This window comes from Branchiostoma lanceolatum, chromosome 9, assembly GCF_035083965.1.
Source record: "Branchiostoma lanceolatum isolate klBraLanc5 chromosome 9, klBraLanc5.hap2, whole genome shotgun sequence".
In the NCBI taxonomy this organism is placed as follows: Eukaryota; Metazoa; Chordata; class Leptocardii; order Amphioxiformes; family Branchiostomatidae; genus Branchiostoma; species Branchiostoma lanceolatum.
In genome coordinates, this window is record NC_089730.1 from 7095709 (window position 1) to 7114654 (window position 18946).

Sequence of the window (18946 nt, forward strand, 5' to 3'; positions counted from 1 at the left end):
AACCAGCACAAATACACTGTTATGGGCTTATCCACACACTAAACATGAGTCCAGAAAGATAGATTTATAACTAGAAAGGCAACATTTGCGAGCAAATACAGCATGTTTAGCCATACTCCTCGCCATGCAAAAAATGGACTCTCCCCAAATAACAATGGACCATTCTAAAATACTTGCACTAAAAAAATGAATCACCCAAGTCCAAAACTGAGTCTTCCAGTAGCACCTCAACACAATATGGACCAGTCCACAACCATATCCACTAATTGATTAACACTTCTGCTAAAGAATGGACTTTTTCATAATCATTCCAGCTCAAAATTGAAAGAAATAATTAAAGAATCCTCCCCTTGCAAGAATGGGATATTCCGTGCCATTTCCATGTAAACCAGTCGAAAAATATCCGCTGAAAATTACACTCTTGCGCATAATCAACCCAGTTCAAAATTGAATTAAAAAAGATCAGCCCCAGGGAAGAATGAAGTTTTCCATAGTATACATATGAAGATTTGACAGGAGACGAAGGAAATGACCAAAAACGACATATTTGGGTCAATTCAAAGTCACCGAGAGGGTTTTAATATAATATTTGTAATATGTTTGAACTATTTTGATTAAAAGAATGTCTAAGTCACAACAGTTCTAAAGTGTTCAAACAATTAGAATTGAAACTTATAACATGTTTGAACTCATTTCACATACGTTGGAAACATTTCGAACGTAACTACACAAAAATCTCTTTTCTTTAGAACAGTTTCAAACCATCTATCCAAATGTTTCAATGTTCGAACAATTTGTAACAAAAGATTTTCACAATTGCCCTCATAAACGAAGGTGCTAAGTCCTCCTGTGTGTTTCTGCCTATTTTCGGTGGCCGCGCTAGACCACCAGCGGATTTGTTTTGACGGAGCGTCACCCGCGCGCGACGATGTACACTGTTCGGCACCGCTAATATCCGGCATTTTCCCGCTCCAAAACACTCCACAAGACCCACGTTTTTAGTGTTTTGCCTCTTGTGCAACACGATTCGATTTGCATTACTAACGGGACGAAAATGATAGAAAAAATTCACCCCGTCCCGGCGTCCGTCCCAAAAACATGAACGACATGAATAAATATTTTCTTACAGATTCAATCACAAAAATCAACAGCATGGGATTCCAAATTTTCGCAACGGCCGACCATTTATCATGGTTGAACTTCCTTCCAAGGCGTGCGATAGATAAACATTCCCGGCACATAATAGTCACTAGTACCAGACTAACGCAAGCTCATGATGATAATAGGGAGAAAGTTTGTCAGTGAAGTTTGGCCACCAGAGGGTACATTCATTTAACGTTACAAGCTAGCGCAAACGGGCGAATCATTGACCTTACCGGGGACTGACTCTACTGGCCTAATCATTCCTTTTTTGCCGAATTCTACGATCCATACGCCCGTACGTAGGACATGTAGGAAGGCACCGCCTACCACCCGCCTTTGATCATGTATGAAGTCGGCGGCAGAGAGAGATCATCAATCAATTTTGACAGGAGTGTCGCGCCAGTCTGAGGAGAAACGATCTCCCGTGTTGTGTTGAAGAATTTGGAGTTTGAAAATATCTGGAATAACTAATGCTAGAATAAACATTCACAAAATCATTGATTTAACTTGTTTTCTGTTATAAAATTTCCTAAACTGCAATTTAACCACTGAGTTTAAGGGAACATGGTGTTTTCCCGATAATCACGTTAAATGTTTATGTCCGGTCTTTCCTCCTCGTAAGCAAACTTCAAGCTTGGCCAGGTGCAAGGCACTCGGGGTCAATGACCTGTAGGTCATATGTAGTATTGAAAGTGACAGAAGTGGCAAATATTGTCAAGAAAGCCCAAAATAAATCGTTTTGAATATATGTATGCCAAAATGGGAATGTAGTCCTTTAAATATTTGTTCAAGCCACATATACAGCAAATTTCAGGTCATTCGGTTGAAATACAAGGGCGCAGGAGGCCAAGATATGCTAAAAATAGCCTAAAAACCTCAATAAAATCACTTTCAAGGTCAATATCAAAAAAAGGAAAAGAACGTACATTGGTTTTTGCCTACATTACCTCTGTACCAAATTTCAGGTCATTTGGTCAAAAAATGACAGAGATGAATCGATTTGAAGATTTGACAGGAGAAGAAACATGAGAGAAAACAATATGTTGAGCCATACTTATGGCTAAACATAATCATACTATTCATAGGTCACTATATTTTCTACTTCACAACTGTAACACGTACAAAAATGTAAAATCCTTTAGTAGGGAAATCTAGGAATAATCGCTGAGCAGATGTTGGGTAGAAAATGATCAAGTTTTTTTAGTAAGATTTTTTTTCGGTCAGAAAACATTACAATTTTCAACCTCAACATCTGCTTGGAGATTAGAAATGCAGAGCTGTTTTCCATAAATATTTGTAATAATGTTACAATTTTCAACCCCAACATCTGCTTGGAGATTAGAAATGCAGAGCTGTTTTCCATAGATATTTGTAATGATGTTACAATTTTCAACCCCAACATCTGCTTGGAGATTAGAAATGCAGAGCTGTTTTCCATAAATATTTGTAATGATGTTACAATTTTCAACCCCAACATCTGCTTGGAGATTAGAAATGCAGAGCTGTTTTCCATAAATATTTGTAATGATGTTACAATTTTCAACCCCAACATCTGCTTGGAGATTAGAAACGCAGAGCTGTTTTCCATAAATATTTGTAATGATGTTACAATTTTCAACCCCAACATCTGCTTGGAGATTAGAAATGCAGAGCTGTTTTCCATAAATATTTGTAATGATGTTACAATTTTCAACCCCAACATCTGCTTGGAGATTAGAAATGCAGAGCTGTTTTCCATAAATATTTGTAATGATGTTACAATTTTCAACCCCAACATCTGCTTGGAGATTAGAAACGCAGAGCTGTTTCCCATAAATATTTGTAATGATGTTACAATTTTCAACCCCAACATCTGCTTGAAGATTAAAAACGCAGAGCTATTTTCCAAAAATATTTGTAATGATGTTACAATTTTCAACCCCAACATCTGCTTTGAGATTAGAAACGCAGAGCTGTTTTCCATAAATATTTGTAATGATGTTACAATTTTCAACCCCAACATCTGCTTGGAGATTAGAAATGCAGAGCTGTTTACCATAAATATTTGTAATGATGTTACAATTTTCAACCCCAACATCTGCTTGGAGATTAGAAATGCAGAGCTGTTTTCCATAAATATTTGTAATGATAAGTTAGAAGTGGAAGTTGATGCATGTCCAGGTAAAGTGGTAGGAGAGAATGACTTGAGCAGGTGTTATTTGTTGTTGTTAGAAGAGGTGTCATCCAGGTGTGCTGTCACCAGGTGTCATCTCAAGTGTCAGTTCTAGCCCGGGGACATGTGTGTGCAACCTTTGTAGCTGCGGTTGCATGTGACAGGGTTGTTCAGTCGGGATATTTACGGGTGCTTCACTTTGGTGTATTATTGTTCTGTTGTACCTGTTATCTGTGAAATCAGTCGGTGTCATTCAAGGGGACATGTGCTGCCTTTAGGCCACACCATTTTGATTTCTTGGTTAACGGAATTTTTAAAAAAATGCTAGATTGGAAAATCATCAGGAAAACAGAATGTACTTTGTACTTTGGTGCACACAATTTCAGGGAGTGAACAGGGTCAGGTGCAAGTTTTCACCCCAGCCTTCTGTTTTCATGATTTTTTTTTTCTAAAATTAACAAAGATCTGTTAATCAAGAAATTGAATGGGTGTGGCCGTAGGGGAAAAAAGCTAAAATGTGTAGCCTTATCATTTTGAATTGATTGAAGGTTAGACATTCAGGTAAACAATATGTGAAGACAATTCAATCTCTAAAAACTGGATAATATTTAACTAGACTTGTACTTGAAATTACTGTAAATAGTGAAATATAAGCACTGGTTTGATATTGCGTTTTCTAGGTGAGAGCACCATAAACATGCACTCCATCAGTGTATGTTATGTTCTTTACCGTGGTTGCTTCAAACACTACACACAGTTCCTTTTCCCTTGTACTGCAAAATTACGATATACAACTTATATTCTTCCTCCTATGCTGACAAACTACATGTACTACTGACCAACAGTTATCCATATTGCATTTTTAACAAGGGGTTTTATATAGCTATATATGTAGTGCTTGTTTAATAATAGCCAATGCTTCAAGTTCAAGGCCTGTGCCATAAATTCAAGTGCTGTGGAAAAGCCAGCTACTGAGCTAGATTCTAAACTGGGCCACCTACACAACCTGTCCTTTTCAGAAATCTAGGTTACTTCCTTAGTCCTACAAAGGTTAATCTTTTCCAAAGATACAAGTACATATAGAGTAGAGGTGTGGATATGGAAGGCACATTAAACACTGGCATAGAGCCAGGACAGGCAGTAATTGAAAGGGTCGTGTAAGTAATCTATTTTGTCCTAGTCGTGTCATTAGCTGGTGCACAAATTGAACAATGTTCAAGCTCAAATAGAGGCAGACAAAACACTCTGTTGTTTTAAATCCAACGGCGTCCGTGAGAAAAAAGAAGTGATTTTAGTTGGAAGGGAATTGTTCCCTAAGATACATAAACAATACTGACCAGGTAGCAGTGTTTTTTGTTTGCTTTTAGGCCACACCAATTTAATGTCTTGGTTAACAGATTTTTTTGATAGAATTTTAGCACGAGGACATCATTAAAACAGAAGGCTGGGGTGAAAACTTTCACCTGACCCTGTTCACTCCCTGAAACTGTGTGCACCAAAGTACAAACTTTCCTCTGAGATTCTGTTTTCATGTTGATTTTCCAATCTAGCATTTTTTTTGAGATTCCGTTAACCAAGAAATTAAATTGGTGTGGCCTTAAATGTCAGTTGTTAGAGAATTAGATTTGAACTCACGACCTCTTGGTCCGGTTACCGGGTCACTAACTGCTGGACTACGCATGAAATAAAGGAAAGTGAGATTTGATAATGACCTTGCGTATCTTCTGTTTTTCCAGACTCGGAACCGTTCTCCCCAGATGACAAGGGATCCAAGCGAGACAGCGGGACCAACTTCAACAGCCGCGTGTCGGCCCTGCAGAAACAGCTGACCATCGAGATGAAGGTGAAGCAAGGGGCGGAGAACATGCTCAACATGTACTCAACAGGTACGCAATAGCACAAATAGAAGTTGCCACTAACTATATTAGAATACAGCGTTCGAAATACCCGTCTGCAATCTGCAAAATGCATAAAGATTTTCAAGAATGCAGAAGAAAAATTAAACAATCTGCAATTTTGCAGAAGAAAAAAAATCTGACTCTGGCTCTCAATTCAGGAGATTATGATTTATATAGACTTACAAATAAGCAAACTAGCGGCGCTGTAGATATAAACTGAAACCCACAGCGCCGCGCAAGATGGCGGCGTTTCAGTGCGTTCCGACTGCCTGGTGCTACTTGAAGTCAGTTTTTTTGGGGGGGTTTCGACACTTTCCGTGATAACTTCGGAGACGAATCATGTGAGAAAATGTCAAATTCGTGTATTTCCGTCAACCCTCGCTAATCTCCGCGATCTCGAGGTCGGCAAAAGTCGGGAAAACAATTCCCGGATGTTTCTAGCATGTCGCAAGCATGCGATTTCTTCCGAGTCCGAACTCGGGGCATGGGCGCGATGACAGAAGGAACGAAACGGTGGCCACTACATTAGCCCGTGGTCCTTGAAGCCCAGATGGCAGCGATGAGGTTGAGAACTACTCGGATAGACATTGAGCACCGCCTTGTGTGGAAAAGGCGGAACATTTTCTCCTGTGCCGAGACAGTGGGGAGGGGGGCACCCACCGTGAAAAACTAAATCGCCGGGCCGTCTCTGGAGTCTCCTCGAATGTCCGAAGTCGGAGTGCGATGTTTGAAACCGATAGCGATGTTTCAGATTTATACCAAAAACTACACAGAGGCCAAGGTTTGCGTAAAGGCGTTTTATATTGAATTTTAATTTTTTTCTCGGTTTTTGTCATTTTCTGTGGGCCGTGGCTGTGTCACAGGTCGTGCGATCTTATGTATTAATTATGATACGAATCAGAACACGTATTTCTCGCAAGGATATAAATAATGCCCTTGTCCTCCTTATCAGGCAGGCTGTTGAATTTGTTTTTAATTTCAATACACATACTGAAATAAATTATCAAACGAATATTTTATTTGATTGATATAGAATAAATATGCTTTTGCTGTTGCAATTTTCGCTATCAATTTGAATGTTTTTCACACACATGCATGTTATTCCTCAACTTTGCTAGTGCTATAATCAAAGATAGAGTGAGAGAATAAAGAATTAATGTTACAGCAATGTTGCAAAGCTAGATATAATGTAAATAAGTAGGCATTATTAAGTTGAGAAGGTTGTAGTATGGAGGCATGTGTATTTGCAGAAAATATTTTCAAATTGCATAAAAAAATTTTGACATTCTGCAATATTGCAGAACACTGAAAAAAAGTATTTCTAACACTGGAATACAACACGGTGTATTCCTTATCGCCCAACGTAACGGCCCAACCGCAGGCCATATCACCCAACGGCCAGAGGGCAACGCGACTCGTGGGAGGGCCGGGACCGAGGATGATGCGGAATACACCGTGTTGTATTTTATTTATGTCACACCCACCCGAATAAAGCACATTTCAATGTGAAATGGGCCTGAAGTTGAGAGAGTTTTGTGTCCTCGAACAAAACAAAAATTGTAACAACATCGATTCCAACCTCCGAATCTGGTATTAGAATTTTCGACAGCGGCGCAACCGGCGCACTTGAAATGCATTCTAAATATTCTATGGAAGCCCGTGTGATAAAAGTAGAACCTTGTGTGATACGGAAAATTATCACACGATGCGGAACACCCGTATCGAACGTTTTCGCGGCCCAGGTATGGCATAAATCTATTGACAACATGATATTATAAACAAAACATTGGGTACAGAGGTTTGGGTAGCTTTCTAGACCTATACCTCAACCTGAACAAATTGACAAAGTAACCTATGGTTTGCAATGATGAAGGAAACATGAATAAACAGTTAACAGAATGCTTATTTAAACTTCATGTCTCACATCTAGAAAAAAAACATACTTTCGACATGACCTCAGATGACTTTGATTTCAATGCCCATACAATATTTTGTCTTTTTCCTATGCTTGGAAAATGATTATACATAATTGAGACTTTAGTCTACACATAAAGTACATTGATGTTCAAGTATTTTGAGCCTGTACCTGAATGATGTTCACAGTATTGCACAAGTACTGGTACACAGGCCTATGCTTGCTTGTCCTTATGTTGAGGTCAGAACCTGAGACTATTTTAAGACTGGTCGTCTTTACTCTCGTACATACAGACCCTGACAACCTTGGCCTTCAGAGAGATTTAATAGCCTGACAAGTTCACCACATATTTGCCAGCAGGATGTTAAATAATGATTGGATATCGTCAGTTGCCTGTTATATGTGAACACTCGCTGCATGGGATTCCTAGTGGTGTAAACCACATTCTTATACTTTATTGAGTTCCTGTTGATGAAATTCTTGGGTTAGATTTCGATGTGTGGTTCAGGCTGTCTAGTTGTAAATTTCAGTAGATGTCATTGACCTTTTAGCTCAAATAATAGGGAAACTTTGAAGACTAACATTAGTAACATTAGGGCACTAAATTTATAACAGATACACTCTCTGACTTGCACTTCCTAGTTCAGGGCTCAAAATACTGGGTGCATGTGCACCTTTGTGCACCCAAAATTTTGACCGTGGGTGCACTGGTGCACCTAGATATTTTTGTAGGCTATTGGGTAAAGGAACTATTGTATACTAGTTCACAGAATATTCCTGAAATTTAAGTATCAGAAAAAGCAATAATAAAAGCTTTGTTGTACTTTATTTGATATGTCATTTGTTGAAAATGTTGAAGTTAGGTATAGAATTACAGATTGAAGTTCTTAGAGATGGAGTAGGGTTTGTAATTGCACCTAGATTTTTAGGTTAGGTGCACCAGTGCACTTGTTCCCAAAAATGAATTTCGGGCCCTGTAGTTCAAATGCATTAAGAGGGTAAAACCCCATTTTCAGCTGTTTTTATCATAAGCCCACGGTCTTGGTGAATCTGAAGTAACCATAATCCCACATTTGTACCCTCAGGTTCCTCCAAGGACCGTAAGCTGCTAGCAGAGGCCCAACAGATGCTGAAGGATAGCAGGACCAAAATAGAAATCATCCGCATGCAGATCCTAAAGGCCGAGACACAGACCAGTCTGGAGAATAACGTGCCTGAGGCTTCGTCTGGGGACACAGCAACGCCATGTAAGTTTCTTTGTTTGTTTATGTGTAGGACCAGACTGATATGATTGATCCACTCACACCAGGAAGAATCCATACTTTAATGAATAAGTGTGGTGGGTTCTTAAACGTGCTCAATGTGTGGCTTTCTTCAAACACAGGATCTCTGTTTTATATCCCATCATGTCCCTGACTAAAGCTAGATGCTAATTTTTTTACCTGAGTCGAGTGAGGAGATAAGTAAAATATCCTCTATAATGTTTCCCTTGGGCACGATAGACTAATAGGCAGCATTGCTTAATGTAATTCACTTTATCTTCACGGTAGCAAAATTTCACGGTGTAAGGAAAATGTACATTTTCACTGAACTTTAACTTCACGATGGCAGCAAGTGATTTACATAACGGATGTGAGAAGGAATCATAAATAATTACAACAGGTTTCTTACGGTGATGATAAGTTCACGGCACAGAGGTGACCGTGAAAACAGTGAACATAAAGTTACAGTGAAAGAAACAAGAATTACAGTTTTTTTCCACTTTGAAGATGCACATTTACACATGTAGCAATCACTGAAACCTAAAGTATACAGTCAGCCATGTTGTAACACTTGAAGCATGTTTTTATGCTTGCTTATAATGCTGTCTGTCTCTGATGTCTCCTTTTTATGCAACCAGTGATCAAGTCACAGAAAGGTAAATGAATATGACAGTAGCAGCTTTTTTGGCAACACCTCTGGGGTGGGGCATTTAGAAGCATTTTACAATCAACCTGTATTTTACTTTTTAGTTAGAAGAAGACATGGAGACTTTTGTTACGTTACAGGTATCACAGACACTTTCACCACCCAGCGTCTACAGAGAGGACTGGCCAACTTAAGCCTCTGTATGTCACACATGATGATGATGTAGTACTAGTAGTGCCATGGTGTAGGGGGGTGGCAGGATAAGGGTTAAACATGGTGACATGGTATACACATTGAAGTCACATGCTGTTGGTTGTGTGAAATTAGCAGCTTTTTGGCGACACCAAAGGGGCAGAGCCTTTTAGATGTTATTGACGCGGGTGAAAAAAGGAGGCAAACTTTTGACTAAGGTTGCTTATGGTATGTCTGGTTTTCAGTGAAAAAATTAAGTGAAAGATAAAGTTTTGATTGGCTTTGGTTACTGAAATAGTTCAACTCAATAAGAAACGACAATAGGTCAGAAACGGTTTTATTTTTTTGTTGCGTTTCGGCAGCTGGGAGCCCGTTGGAGAGTGGCAACGCGGACGCGCTCAGGATAGCGACCCTCAGACATCACATGAAGATTGAGTCAGCCATCGTCGAGGGCGCCAAGAACGTGGTCAGACTGCTGGGCGCGGGAAAAGAGACAGACAAGAGAGCTGTGTCCGAGGTAAGGACAAGGGAATGTACTGTATATGAATTTTAAGTTTGCATGGTTTTTATTTCGCGCTAAGGGGAAAATGGTATGTTAGGTGTGGTTTTGATTTCGCGGCAGTGCTTTAGTCACATACTGCTACAGTATTGGACAAAAATGTTTGCGGTGGTTTTAAGTTCGCCGTGAAACGGTCCCCGCAAAAACCTCGAACATAAAACCACCGCAAACATTTCTACATTTACAGTATACACCAGGTAATCTGTTACAGGGGGAAAGTTATATCACACTAAGTTTGATACACTTGACCAAACATGCCATGGCTAAATTTAAAGAAATTTTTGCCTGAATGCCGACTAATTAAATAATCTGCTGAAGAATGTAATGTACTTTTAACCAAAGAGGCTAAATTTTGGTTGGCGTCTAAGCTGAGAATGAAATTCAAAATTGACTAAAACTGAAGTTGATTTTTCAGTAAGTTTTCTAGTAATTGACAAATTAGTTAAGCAGTGAATGTTGAAATGACTATATCAATATTCTGACTTTGAGATGGGTACTAGTTGCTGTTATATGCTGATTGTTAATGATGCTGTCTGCATTTGCATATCTCCATATCACACTCTCTTTTAATCTTACTCTGTCTCATTGCCTGCCGACTTACCTTTACTTTTGCATACATAAAGGCTTGCTGCATTGCCTGCTACAGCTGACCAACATACTCATCACACCTACCAGATCACAATATGTCGTGCATTTGATCTAATTAAGATAACAGCCAATCAGAAACTTGCATTGTCGTTTATCTATGATAAGATCAAGAGAGAACCTAAGCTATGATTTTATTTGTATAAAGTAGTTCGTATGACAATTTTTTTATGGGTTGACGAATAGTTTATATAACACTGATAGGCTCATAGTCATAACATTTACATGTATGGGTGTAACAGGCCAGAATGTACCCTTGACTAGAAAACGACCGAGTACGTTCTGGCCAGGGGTATGTTCTGGGATGCTACACCTGTAATCTTGTCATGATAATCAGTAACAGTATTCTTGTCTCCTGTAATACCTTAGCTTAACTTTAATGTCAAACTTTACTTGAATGTGTAAGAATTGGTAGAGACAGTCATTGTAAAGGAAGCTTGCATGCGTGTAGGCTTTCATCGTCATATAAGTTGTAATCTATCTTTGAGTAAAAAGTATTGTAAGGCTTACAAAATGTAATTGAAATCGTTTTTACCTGCACTGTAGGGGGACTCTGGTAGTTTTAGTTATCCTAAAAAGACTGGAAGAAATACAATGTTTTATCTCATACCCGGGCCGCGAAAACGTTCGATACGGGTGTTCTGCATCGTGTGATAAATTTCGATATCACAAGGGGTTCTACAATGTACTTGTATCATAGAATATTTAGAATGCATTTCGAGTGTGCCAAGTGCGCCTCTGTCGAAAATTTGAATACTGGTTTCGGAGGTTGGAATCGATGTTTTTACAATTTTTTTGTTCGAGGACACCAACTTTTCTCAACTTCTGGCGCATTTCGCATTGAAATACGTGTTTTCTCGGGTGGGTATGACATAAATAAAATACAACACGTTGTATTCCGTATCACCCTCGATCCCGGCCCTCCCGCAGGTCGCATCGCCCTTCGGCTGTCGGGCAACACGGATCGAATACACCGTGTTGTATATACCTAAAACGACTGGTAGAAATGCTATGTTGTACACAATGCCATTGTACCGTTTCGGTGGCCGTAGAAGTCAGGGAGTAGGTGGACCAGTAGGTCTCTGAGCGAAGAGGCGTCCAATGGGCACTGGAGCCCGCGAGTCTACCACATGAGGCTGTGGAGCAGCGGGACCAGGCGTCGCCAGAAACGGACCATCAACTGTACAGAAGAGGTAAGGGGCACGGCGCATCCCCGTAGCAGCAAGATTTGCAGTGATGTAACCCAAGTTAAAAAAACAATAATATTTCTTTCCCTATAGTATAAGGAGTTAAATGTAATGATATTAGTTTTGATGTACATAGATTTGTGCTGCGTGAAAAATGTTTGTCGTGCAACTTTCTTCAATCGTTGAAAACATAGAAAGTGAAGTTGTGTAAAATGCCAAAACATAATATAATGTAAGGCCATGTTGATTTGATTATATCATTATGGATGACATCCTCTGGGAACCCCAAAACTGATGCGACCATGCGAATAAAAAAAAGTTAAAAAAAAAAAAGTTGCATTCATTATGAAATCTACGTGGTCAGGAAGGTTGAACAAATGACTAAACACACAGGGAATGGCATACCAAATCATGGATTATTCATTTTTGGTCTTTTACGTCCTCTTCTTTGAGTTTGGCATTCTAAACATTTGTATCTGTTTTCCGAAATATCTTTTTGCAATTTACGGCATACATGTATATTTGCCCATTTTGTAGCTGCTTTGTACGATGGTAGAAAACTTTTTTTTCTTTGGAAATGGACGAAAATTGAGGCGCATGCGGATGTCATCCATAAAATCGAATTAACATGGCCTAAAGTAGTATAAGTAGTGTATGTAGAATTATTTTAAATCTATTTGATAAATGCATGACTTTGTGAGCTTAATATGTATTGAGGAATGGTTGCAAAACATTATGTACTTCGTAGATGTGTAGTCAGTGTAGATGATTATTTTCTTTATATATCATAGTGACAAATAATGATTTCTGTAGGACATGTACATGTTGTACAAGTCATGTAGTTGTGTCAGTGTGTATACTGTAGAATGCATTGCAGGAAATAAGGCATGTCAGCTGTTGTTGCTGTTAAAAGCTAACATACAGAAACACCAGCTTGTATTGATCACTGTTTACGTGTGTAGAGTGCCTAATACATATACTACTGCAGCATGCATGGTTGCCTTACAAAGGGTGCCACCATGCATGGCAAACTTCTAATTTGTTTGTATAGAAACTGTTTTGATTTGTGCCAAGCTGGTAGAAAAATAGCAATTTGCTGTACCTGTATCTTTAATTGGATTAACATTTTATGACAATCATACATATATGTACCAGTATAAGTGAAAATGTCTTTCTGTAGAAACACATTGTATCAGCGATTTAGCATTATTTTGTAGTTATTGTGCTTTGATAGGATGTAGTTGTTGATATTATTCCTAGTATACCTGTTCTATGGGAAAATACAAGAGAAAGATATATGTTTTTATTCAATATTGACTGTGAAGATGTGTTAGCAAATATGATTTGGTTGTTGTATGCAGTTTAGATGCCGGTAGCATATTGTGTATATAGGATTTGATTTTAGCTCCATTTACAACCTATAGGGAAGTAACATGTATTTTCAGTTTCAATGTGTTTTTTTTTTTTTAATCTAAACAAGATTTAAGTTACATTAACTTTTGTATAATGTGTAAGATACATACAATCACAACAATGCAACACAAACACTCATTCTCTCCTGTCAAATGTCACTCTCAAATTCTCTTCATTGCTGTCCTCTAACATTCTGCTAGCAGCTTTTCTCACTGCAACTTGCAAAAGCTTTCTTAGCTGTGGATAAAGAATGTGATACAAGGCTTATTACTCGTCTAAGATCTCACTAAATAAGGAATGCTAAACTGGCAAGCTTGCTAAGCCCACAAAACATGCAGTTCTTGAAATGTGTTCTTAGTAAGAGAAACATGTAAGTGCTAAGATACCGTGATACAAGTGAGAATTAAAAGATTAGAATATCTTGACATACATGTAGATGCATCTTTTTTTATTCGTCACAAGTGGTCAATGCATAATGAAGTCAAGGTCTACTTGTACATTGTGAAAGCCATGGTGTTGAAGTGACTGTCTTGCATCTTCCAAAGGCACAAACCAAACTGCAGGAGTCGTCCCAGAAGCTGGACATCTTGAAGTTCTCCTTGGAGAAGCACTTGAAGAACATGCCCGAGGCCTCAGACAAGAGGAAGGAAATCGAGTCGGAGCTGTCCCTTACCTCGCCGGTGTCTTACAGGACGTCTGGGAGCTACACGCAGCAGACATACTCAGCCTACCCCAAACCTGCAGCTCTAACAGGTCAGGTTATACTCAGCCTACCCCAAACCTGCAGCTCTAACAGGTCAGGTTATAGTCAGCCTACCCCAAACCTGCAGCTCTAACAGGTCAGGTTATACTCCGCCTACCCCAAACCTGCAGCTCTAAGTAACAGGTCAGGTTATATTAAAATGTACTCAGCCTACCCCAAACCTGCAGCTCTAACAGGTCAGGTTATACAAAATGTACTCAGCCTACCCCAAACCTGCAGCTCTAACAGGTCAGGTTATACTCAGCCTACCCCAAACCTGCAGCTCTAACAGGTAATGTGACTGTAGAAATTCTTGCATGTTTGTTTGAACCTTTGTTTATTCATGAAAAGCTCCAATCAGCCTGCAGGCTGCATTTCATTGAGGTCATGAGAGAAGAGGTACGGGTCAGGCAAAATGTATAACAAAGATACACTTTACATCATTTAAAGTCCTGATAAATCTATACACATATTATTATACGTAACATACATAGTACCAAATACAAAAGAGTGAGAGCGAGTGGTAGATAAAAACTAGAATGGCAACATTTTCGGGAAAATGCAGGATATTCCCCTCCTATTACCTACACCTCAAATATGACATCGTTAGCATTGGCTGTAAGGGTATTATGACGTTTCTGCATAAATTATGCAAAGGAGGTCTGTATAAGCATAATTCATGGTCAGGTGTGTTCACCTTTCCTTAAGGTACCTACATCTCAAATATGACATCCGTAGCTTTTATGGTAAGGGATATGCATAAATTATGCAAACGAGGCCCTCATTAGCATAATCTATGGCCAGGTTTTATGACCCTTCCTAATGGTACCCACATATCAAATATGACATCCGTAGCTTTCACGGTAAGGGAAATACAAGTCTATGCCTAGCATGATTATGCAAATGAGGTCCACATTAGCATTATTTCTATCTGGTCAGGTGTATTCGCCTTTCCTAAAGATACCTACAACTCAAATATGACATCCATAGCTTTTACGGTAAGGAAAATACAAGTTTATGCCTAAATTATGCAAATGAGGTCGACATTAGCATAATTTATGGTCAGGTGTGTTCAACTTTCCTAAAGGTACCTACATCTGAAATATTACATCTGCAGCTTTTACGGTAAGGGAAATACAAGTTTATGCATAAATTATGCAAATGAGGTCCTCATTAGCATAATTTATGTCCAGGTGCATTCACCTTTCCTAAAGGTACCTATATCTCAAAGATGACATCCGCAGCTTTTACGGTAAGGGAAATACAAGTTTATGCATATATTATGCAAATTAGGTCCTCATTAGCATAATTTACTGTCAGGTGTATTCACCTTTCCTATAGGTACCTACATCTCAAATATAACATCCGTACATTGTAACATAAGGTACATATAACTTTCTGCTATACCATTAGTAGAGCTACCACCGCACATCTACTTGGTTTTTGGCAGAAGAAGAAGAAAGAAGAAGAAGAACAGGCAAGCAAAAACAGTATATTCCCTTCCCACTGGAAGGGGAATATAAGAAATGTTCACAGTAGGCATACTTAATGCATTACTGACAGAAAAACTGTACTGTTCATGGAGTGATGATTTTGCGATGGAGAGATCACCACACACAAAAACATGGCCATAGAATCACAGCAAAACTTTTAAAGATATACACTAACTTGAACTTGAACGAGGACATCGATGATGTCATCTCGGGAGACAATGAGTCACACATTGTCCATATACACTAAAAGGATGATGAGTAGTCTGTAAAGGGAAAACCCTGTAGGGTATATCCATGGCATACAGGTGGCTCTCATTTGGACTTGACCTTTGGGGTAATACTTAATCTGGACTAAATGAATGATATTGAGGAAAGTAGTAAATCTTAAAGAACAAAGAAGTTTGTTGATAATAAGAATGAGCAAACTGGATCTAAAGTAAAACTCAAGACTACAGCATGTCCAGAACAGATGATACAAAAACTGAAATTTCCACTGTAGTACTAAGAAAATCACTAGAAAGGCCCAGAATCAACCTTGACTCCCAAGACCTACCCTCATACCAAATGTCATAACAATTCATCCATAGGTTCTTGAGTTATGTTGGCAAAACTGAAACTGGCAGAAGAAGGAAAACGATAGATTTCACTTTCCCCGGTACAGATTGTGGAGAGGGAAATATAACAAGAACATGCACAGAAGAGAAAGAAAAGTTCATGTAATTTTTTAGAGACTAGTCAGGAGAAACTACAAGTCACAAGCAGAGACTGCAAGCTACAAGTGCCACTTGTTTTGTCAGAGCATCCTATAATACACACACAGCCATCTTGCCAACATGATTAAAAGTAGGTGTGTAATTGATAGACCTTTGATATTCAGAAAAGGGTAAGTCATCATTCTAATGATTCGAGTCGACAAGTAAGTGTGGAGGTAAATTGTCAAGAATATTTCCCTTAATGGTAACGTTGATACCCACTGACACTGTACTGTAGGTCGACTGGATGTTCGGCTGTTGGGCTGTCAGGAGTAACTTGTCAAGAATATTTGCTTAAGGCCATGTTGATTTGATTATATGGATGACATCTGCACGCACATAAATTTTAGTCCATTTCCAAAATAGATAAAAAGTTTTTAACCTTACTGTTAATCGTAAAAAGCAGCTGTATAATGAGAAAATACATGCTGTAAATTGAAGAAGAAAAAATTCAGAAAACGGATACTAATATCATAGAATGCCAAAGTCAATTCCAAAGTCAAAGAAGAAGTTTTGAAAGAACAAAAATGAAGAATCTATATTTCGGTATACCATACTCCATTGTTCAACCTTCCTAACCACACAGATTTCCTACTGAATGCACCTTTTTTTCGGCTAAACTTTTTTCTATTCGCACCCTTGCATCAGTTTTGGGGTCTGCAGAGGATGTCATCCACATAATCAAATCAACATGGCCTATAAATGGTTACGTTGATACCCACCAACACTATACAGTAGGTCAACTGGAAAGTTCCGTTGATGGTAACATTGATATCCACTGACACTACTGTAGGTCGGCTGGATGTTCGACTGATGGGCTGTCAGGACCTGTTAGAGAACGTGCCGGGACGGTCGCGTAGTAGCAGCCCCACCTTCCCAATCAGCAGCCCGGGAGAGACGAAGAGCGGCGGATTCATGTCGGCGAAGCGAAGCTTCCACGGGCGCAACAGCAGCAAAACATACAGTGTCAAACCAGAGGACTTATCAAGTAAGTATCACGAAATCAGGTAACGTGTATGTATGTCTTTGTGTCTGTCTGTCTGTCTGTCTGTCTGTTTTTTTCTAAGTTTGTGGCTTGAGCCTTTAATAACTGGAGTGTTGGGAAAAAGTCGATCTTGAGTATTTCAAAACTTTAAAAAAGTTAGCAAAAGTATAAGGCATGTCTGTTACTCTGAACTGGAATTTATTTTACTCATTCATGCAGCTACAATTTCGATTTTAGATGCATGTTAACTTTGTGTTTTCCTTTGTAGATGCTTTATCTAATTTCTAAGAACACCTGCACCTGATTGGCCTTAAGCTGCTGTAGTTTTTGAGGGTGTCTGTTTTTTGTGTGTTTGTCTTTGTACATGTGACATTTTTCCATTGCACCTACTTACACAACCAGGCTGCTTTAAAGCACAAGATGCTGAAGGTGATAGATTTGTGCTTTTTCGGACACTGCATGTTTTTTTTTGTTGTTTTTTTTTGTTTTTTTTGGTACTTTTTTTCAGGTGTCTGGTGTAACATGCATAATTTTCCAGGGAATGGTATTGAATGTTCTGCTTGCAAAGTAGTGGCTACCTTTTTGCAAGTTGTTGAATGTTCTGCTTCCAAATTATTGGCTACCTTCTGCAAGATGTTGAATGCTCTGCTTACAAACTAGTGGCTACCTTCTGCAAGATGTTGAATGTTCTGCTTGCAAACTAGTGGCTAGCTTCTGCAACATGGTGTTGCCTTGTTCTGCATGCTTTTGTTATGCACATGATTTTGTTATGCACATGATTTTGTTATGCACATGATTTTGTCATGGTATTTGACCAGTTCTTTTGTTTTATTTTCAGATGAAGTTATGGCAGTTATGAAGTTAGACAACAAAATGGTTAGCCAAACAGCGTGGAAGACATGTAGTAACCAAGCCTGGGACCAGAGATTTAATATAGACTTAGATAGGGTAAGTAGCCTCACAATTCATGGAAAATATATATTATGCAAATTAGGCCCTCGTTTGCATAATTTATATTCAACAATGTTCACTGTCACATTGCCACAAGTATGAAATTCCAGTTATCTACCAATATGGAATTACAGTATGTTCTCATTAATTATGCAAATTAGGTCTTCATTTGCATAAATTTTATCAGTCAATGTCCCTTTATATCTCAGTCACACATGTTGCATTTTTCAACTCTCTTACCATCAAATGGAATGGGTTTTTTTTATAAAACACACACACAAACACGCTCAAAACAATATCTCTATGAAAAAATCTCCATTTCTCATGGAGATAACAACTGCATAGCTGCACATCATCAGATTCCTCAAAAATTAAAAACCAAACCACATGACTTGTATGTTTCACTTTTGTGTATTAAGAAGAGTCAACACTGTGTAGTTTTCCTCTGTATGGTCATAACTAATGCCTTCCAAAATTTTTGAAACTACTGTTGTACTACATGTAACAAAGGTATATCAGACTTAAATGTATTTACCAAAACGTTACTATTGATATACACGTCATGCTGATCTTTCTGTTCTTATTTTTTTCTTTCTCAGTCAAGGGAGTTAGAGATAGCAATCTATTGGAAGGACTGGCGGTCGTTATGTGGTATGAAGTACCTGAGGTTAGAGGACTTCCTGGACAACCAGAGGCACGGTCTGTGTGTGGACATAGAACCCACAGGAAAACTCTTCATAGAGGTCAGTGCCGTATGCTCCATGGGCGTCAGTAGCATATACTTTGATCAGTGATACACACACTCTCACTGTCATATAATCCATGGAGGTCATTCTGAACTGCTCCATGGTTGTTACTGAACTTACTGAAGAAATACTGTAAACTTTGGCTTTGCACTAAGGAAGATGATGCATATCAATTGTCTTCAAGAATGTAATCTTGTATAAAAAAAATTTCACCAATTTGTTTTGTCAGAATGTTTGCACTATAAACATGTTGATTATTTGTGAC

General features: G+C 38.7%; 2 protein-coding genes across 8 annotated transcripts in view; one reads left to right on the plus strand and one right to left on the minus strand.

The window, feature by feature from the left end:
• LOC136442362 (U6 snRNA-associated Sm-like protein LSm2) overlaps positions 1-18946 on the minus strand; it is a 223136-nt gene that overhangs the window by 24221 nt on the left and 179969 nt on the right. The gene's annotated exons all lie outside the window — the stretch shown is intronic.
• Positions 1-18946, plus strand: part of LOC136442526 (serine/threonine-protein kinase N2-like) — a 50805-nt gene that overhangs the window by 16024 nt on the left and 15835 nt on the right. For 6 of the 7 annotated variants that reach the window (XM_066439432.1, XM_066439433.1, XM_066439435.1 and 3 more), the window contains exons 3-10: positions 5032-5181; positions 8194-8355; positions 9157-9216; positions 9571-9725; positions 13558-13765; positions 16793-16987; positions 17823-17932; positions 18535-18678. In XM_066439432.1, coding sequence (XP_066295529.1) covers positions 5032-5181; positions 8194-8355; positions 9157-9216; positions 9571-9725; positions 13558-13765; positions 16793-16987; positions 17823-17932; positions 18535-18678 — 1184 coding nt within the window. The remainder of the gene's footprint in view (positions 1-5031; positions 5182-8193; positions 8356-9156; positions 9217-9570; positions 9726-13557; positions 13766-16792; positions 16988-17822; positions 17933-18534; positions 18679-18946) is intronic. The other variant, XM_066439436.1, reaches the window with a different exon arrangement.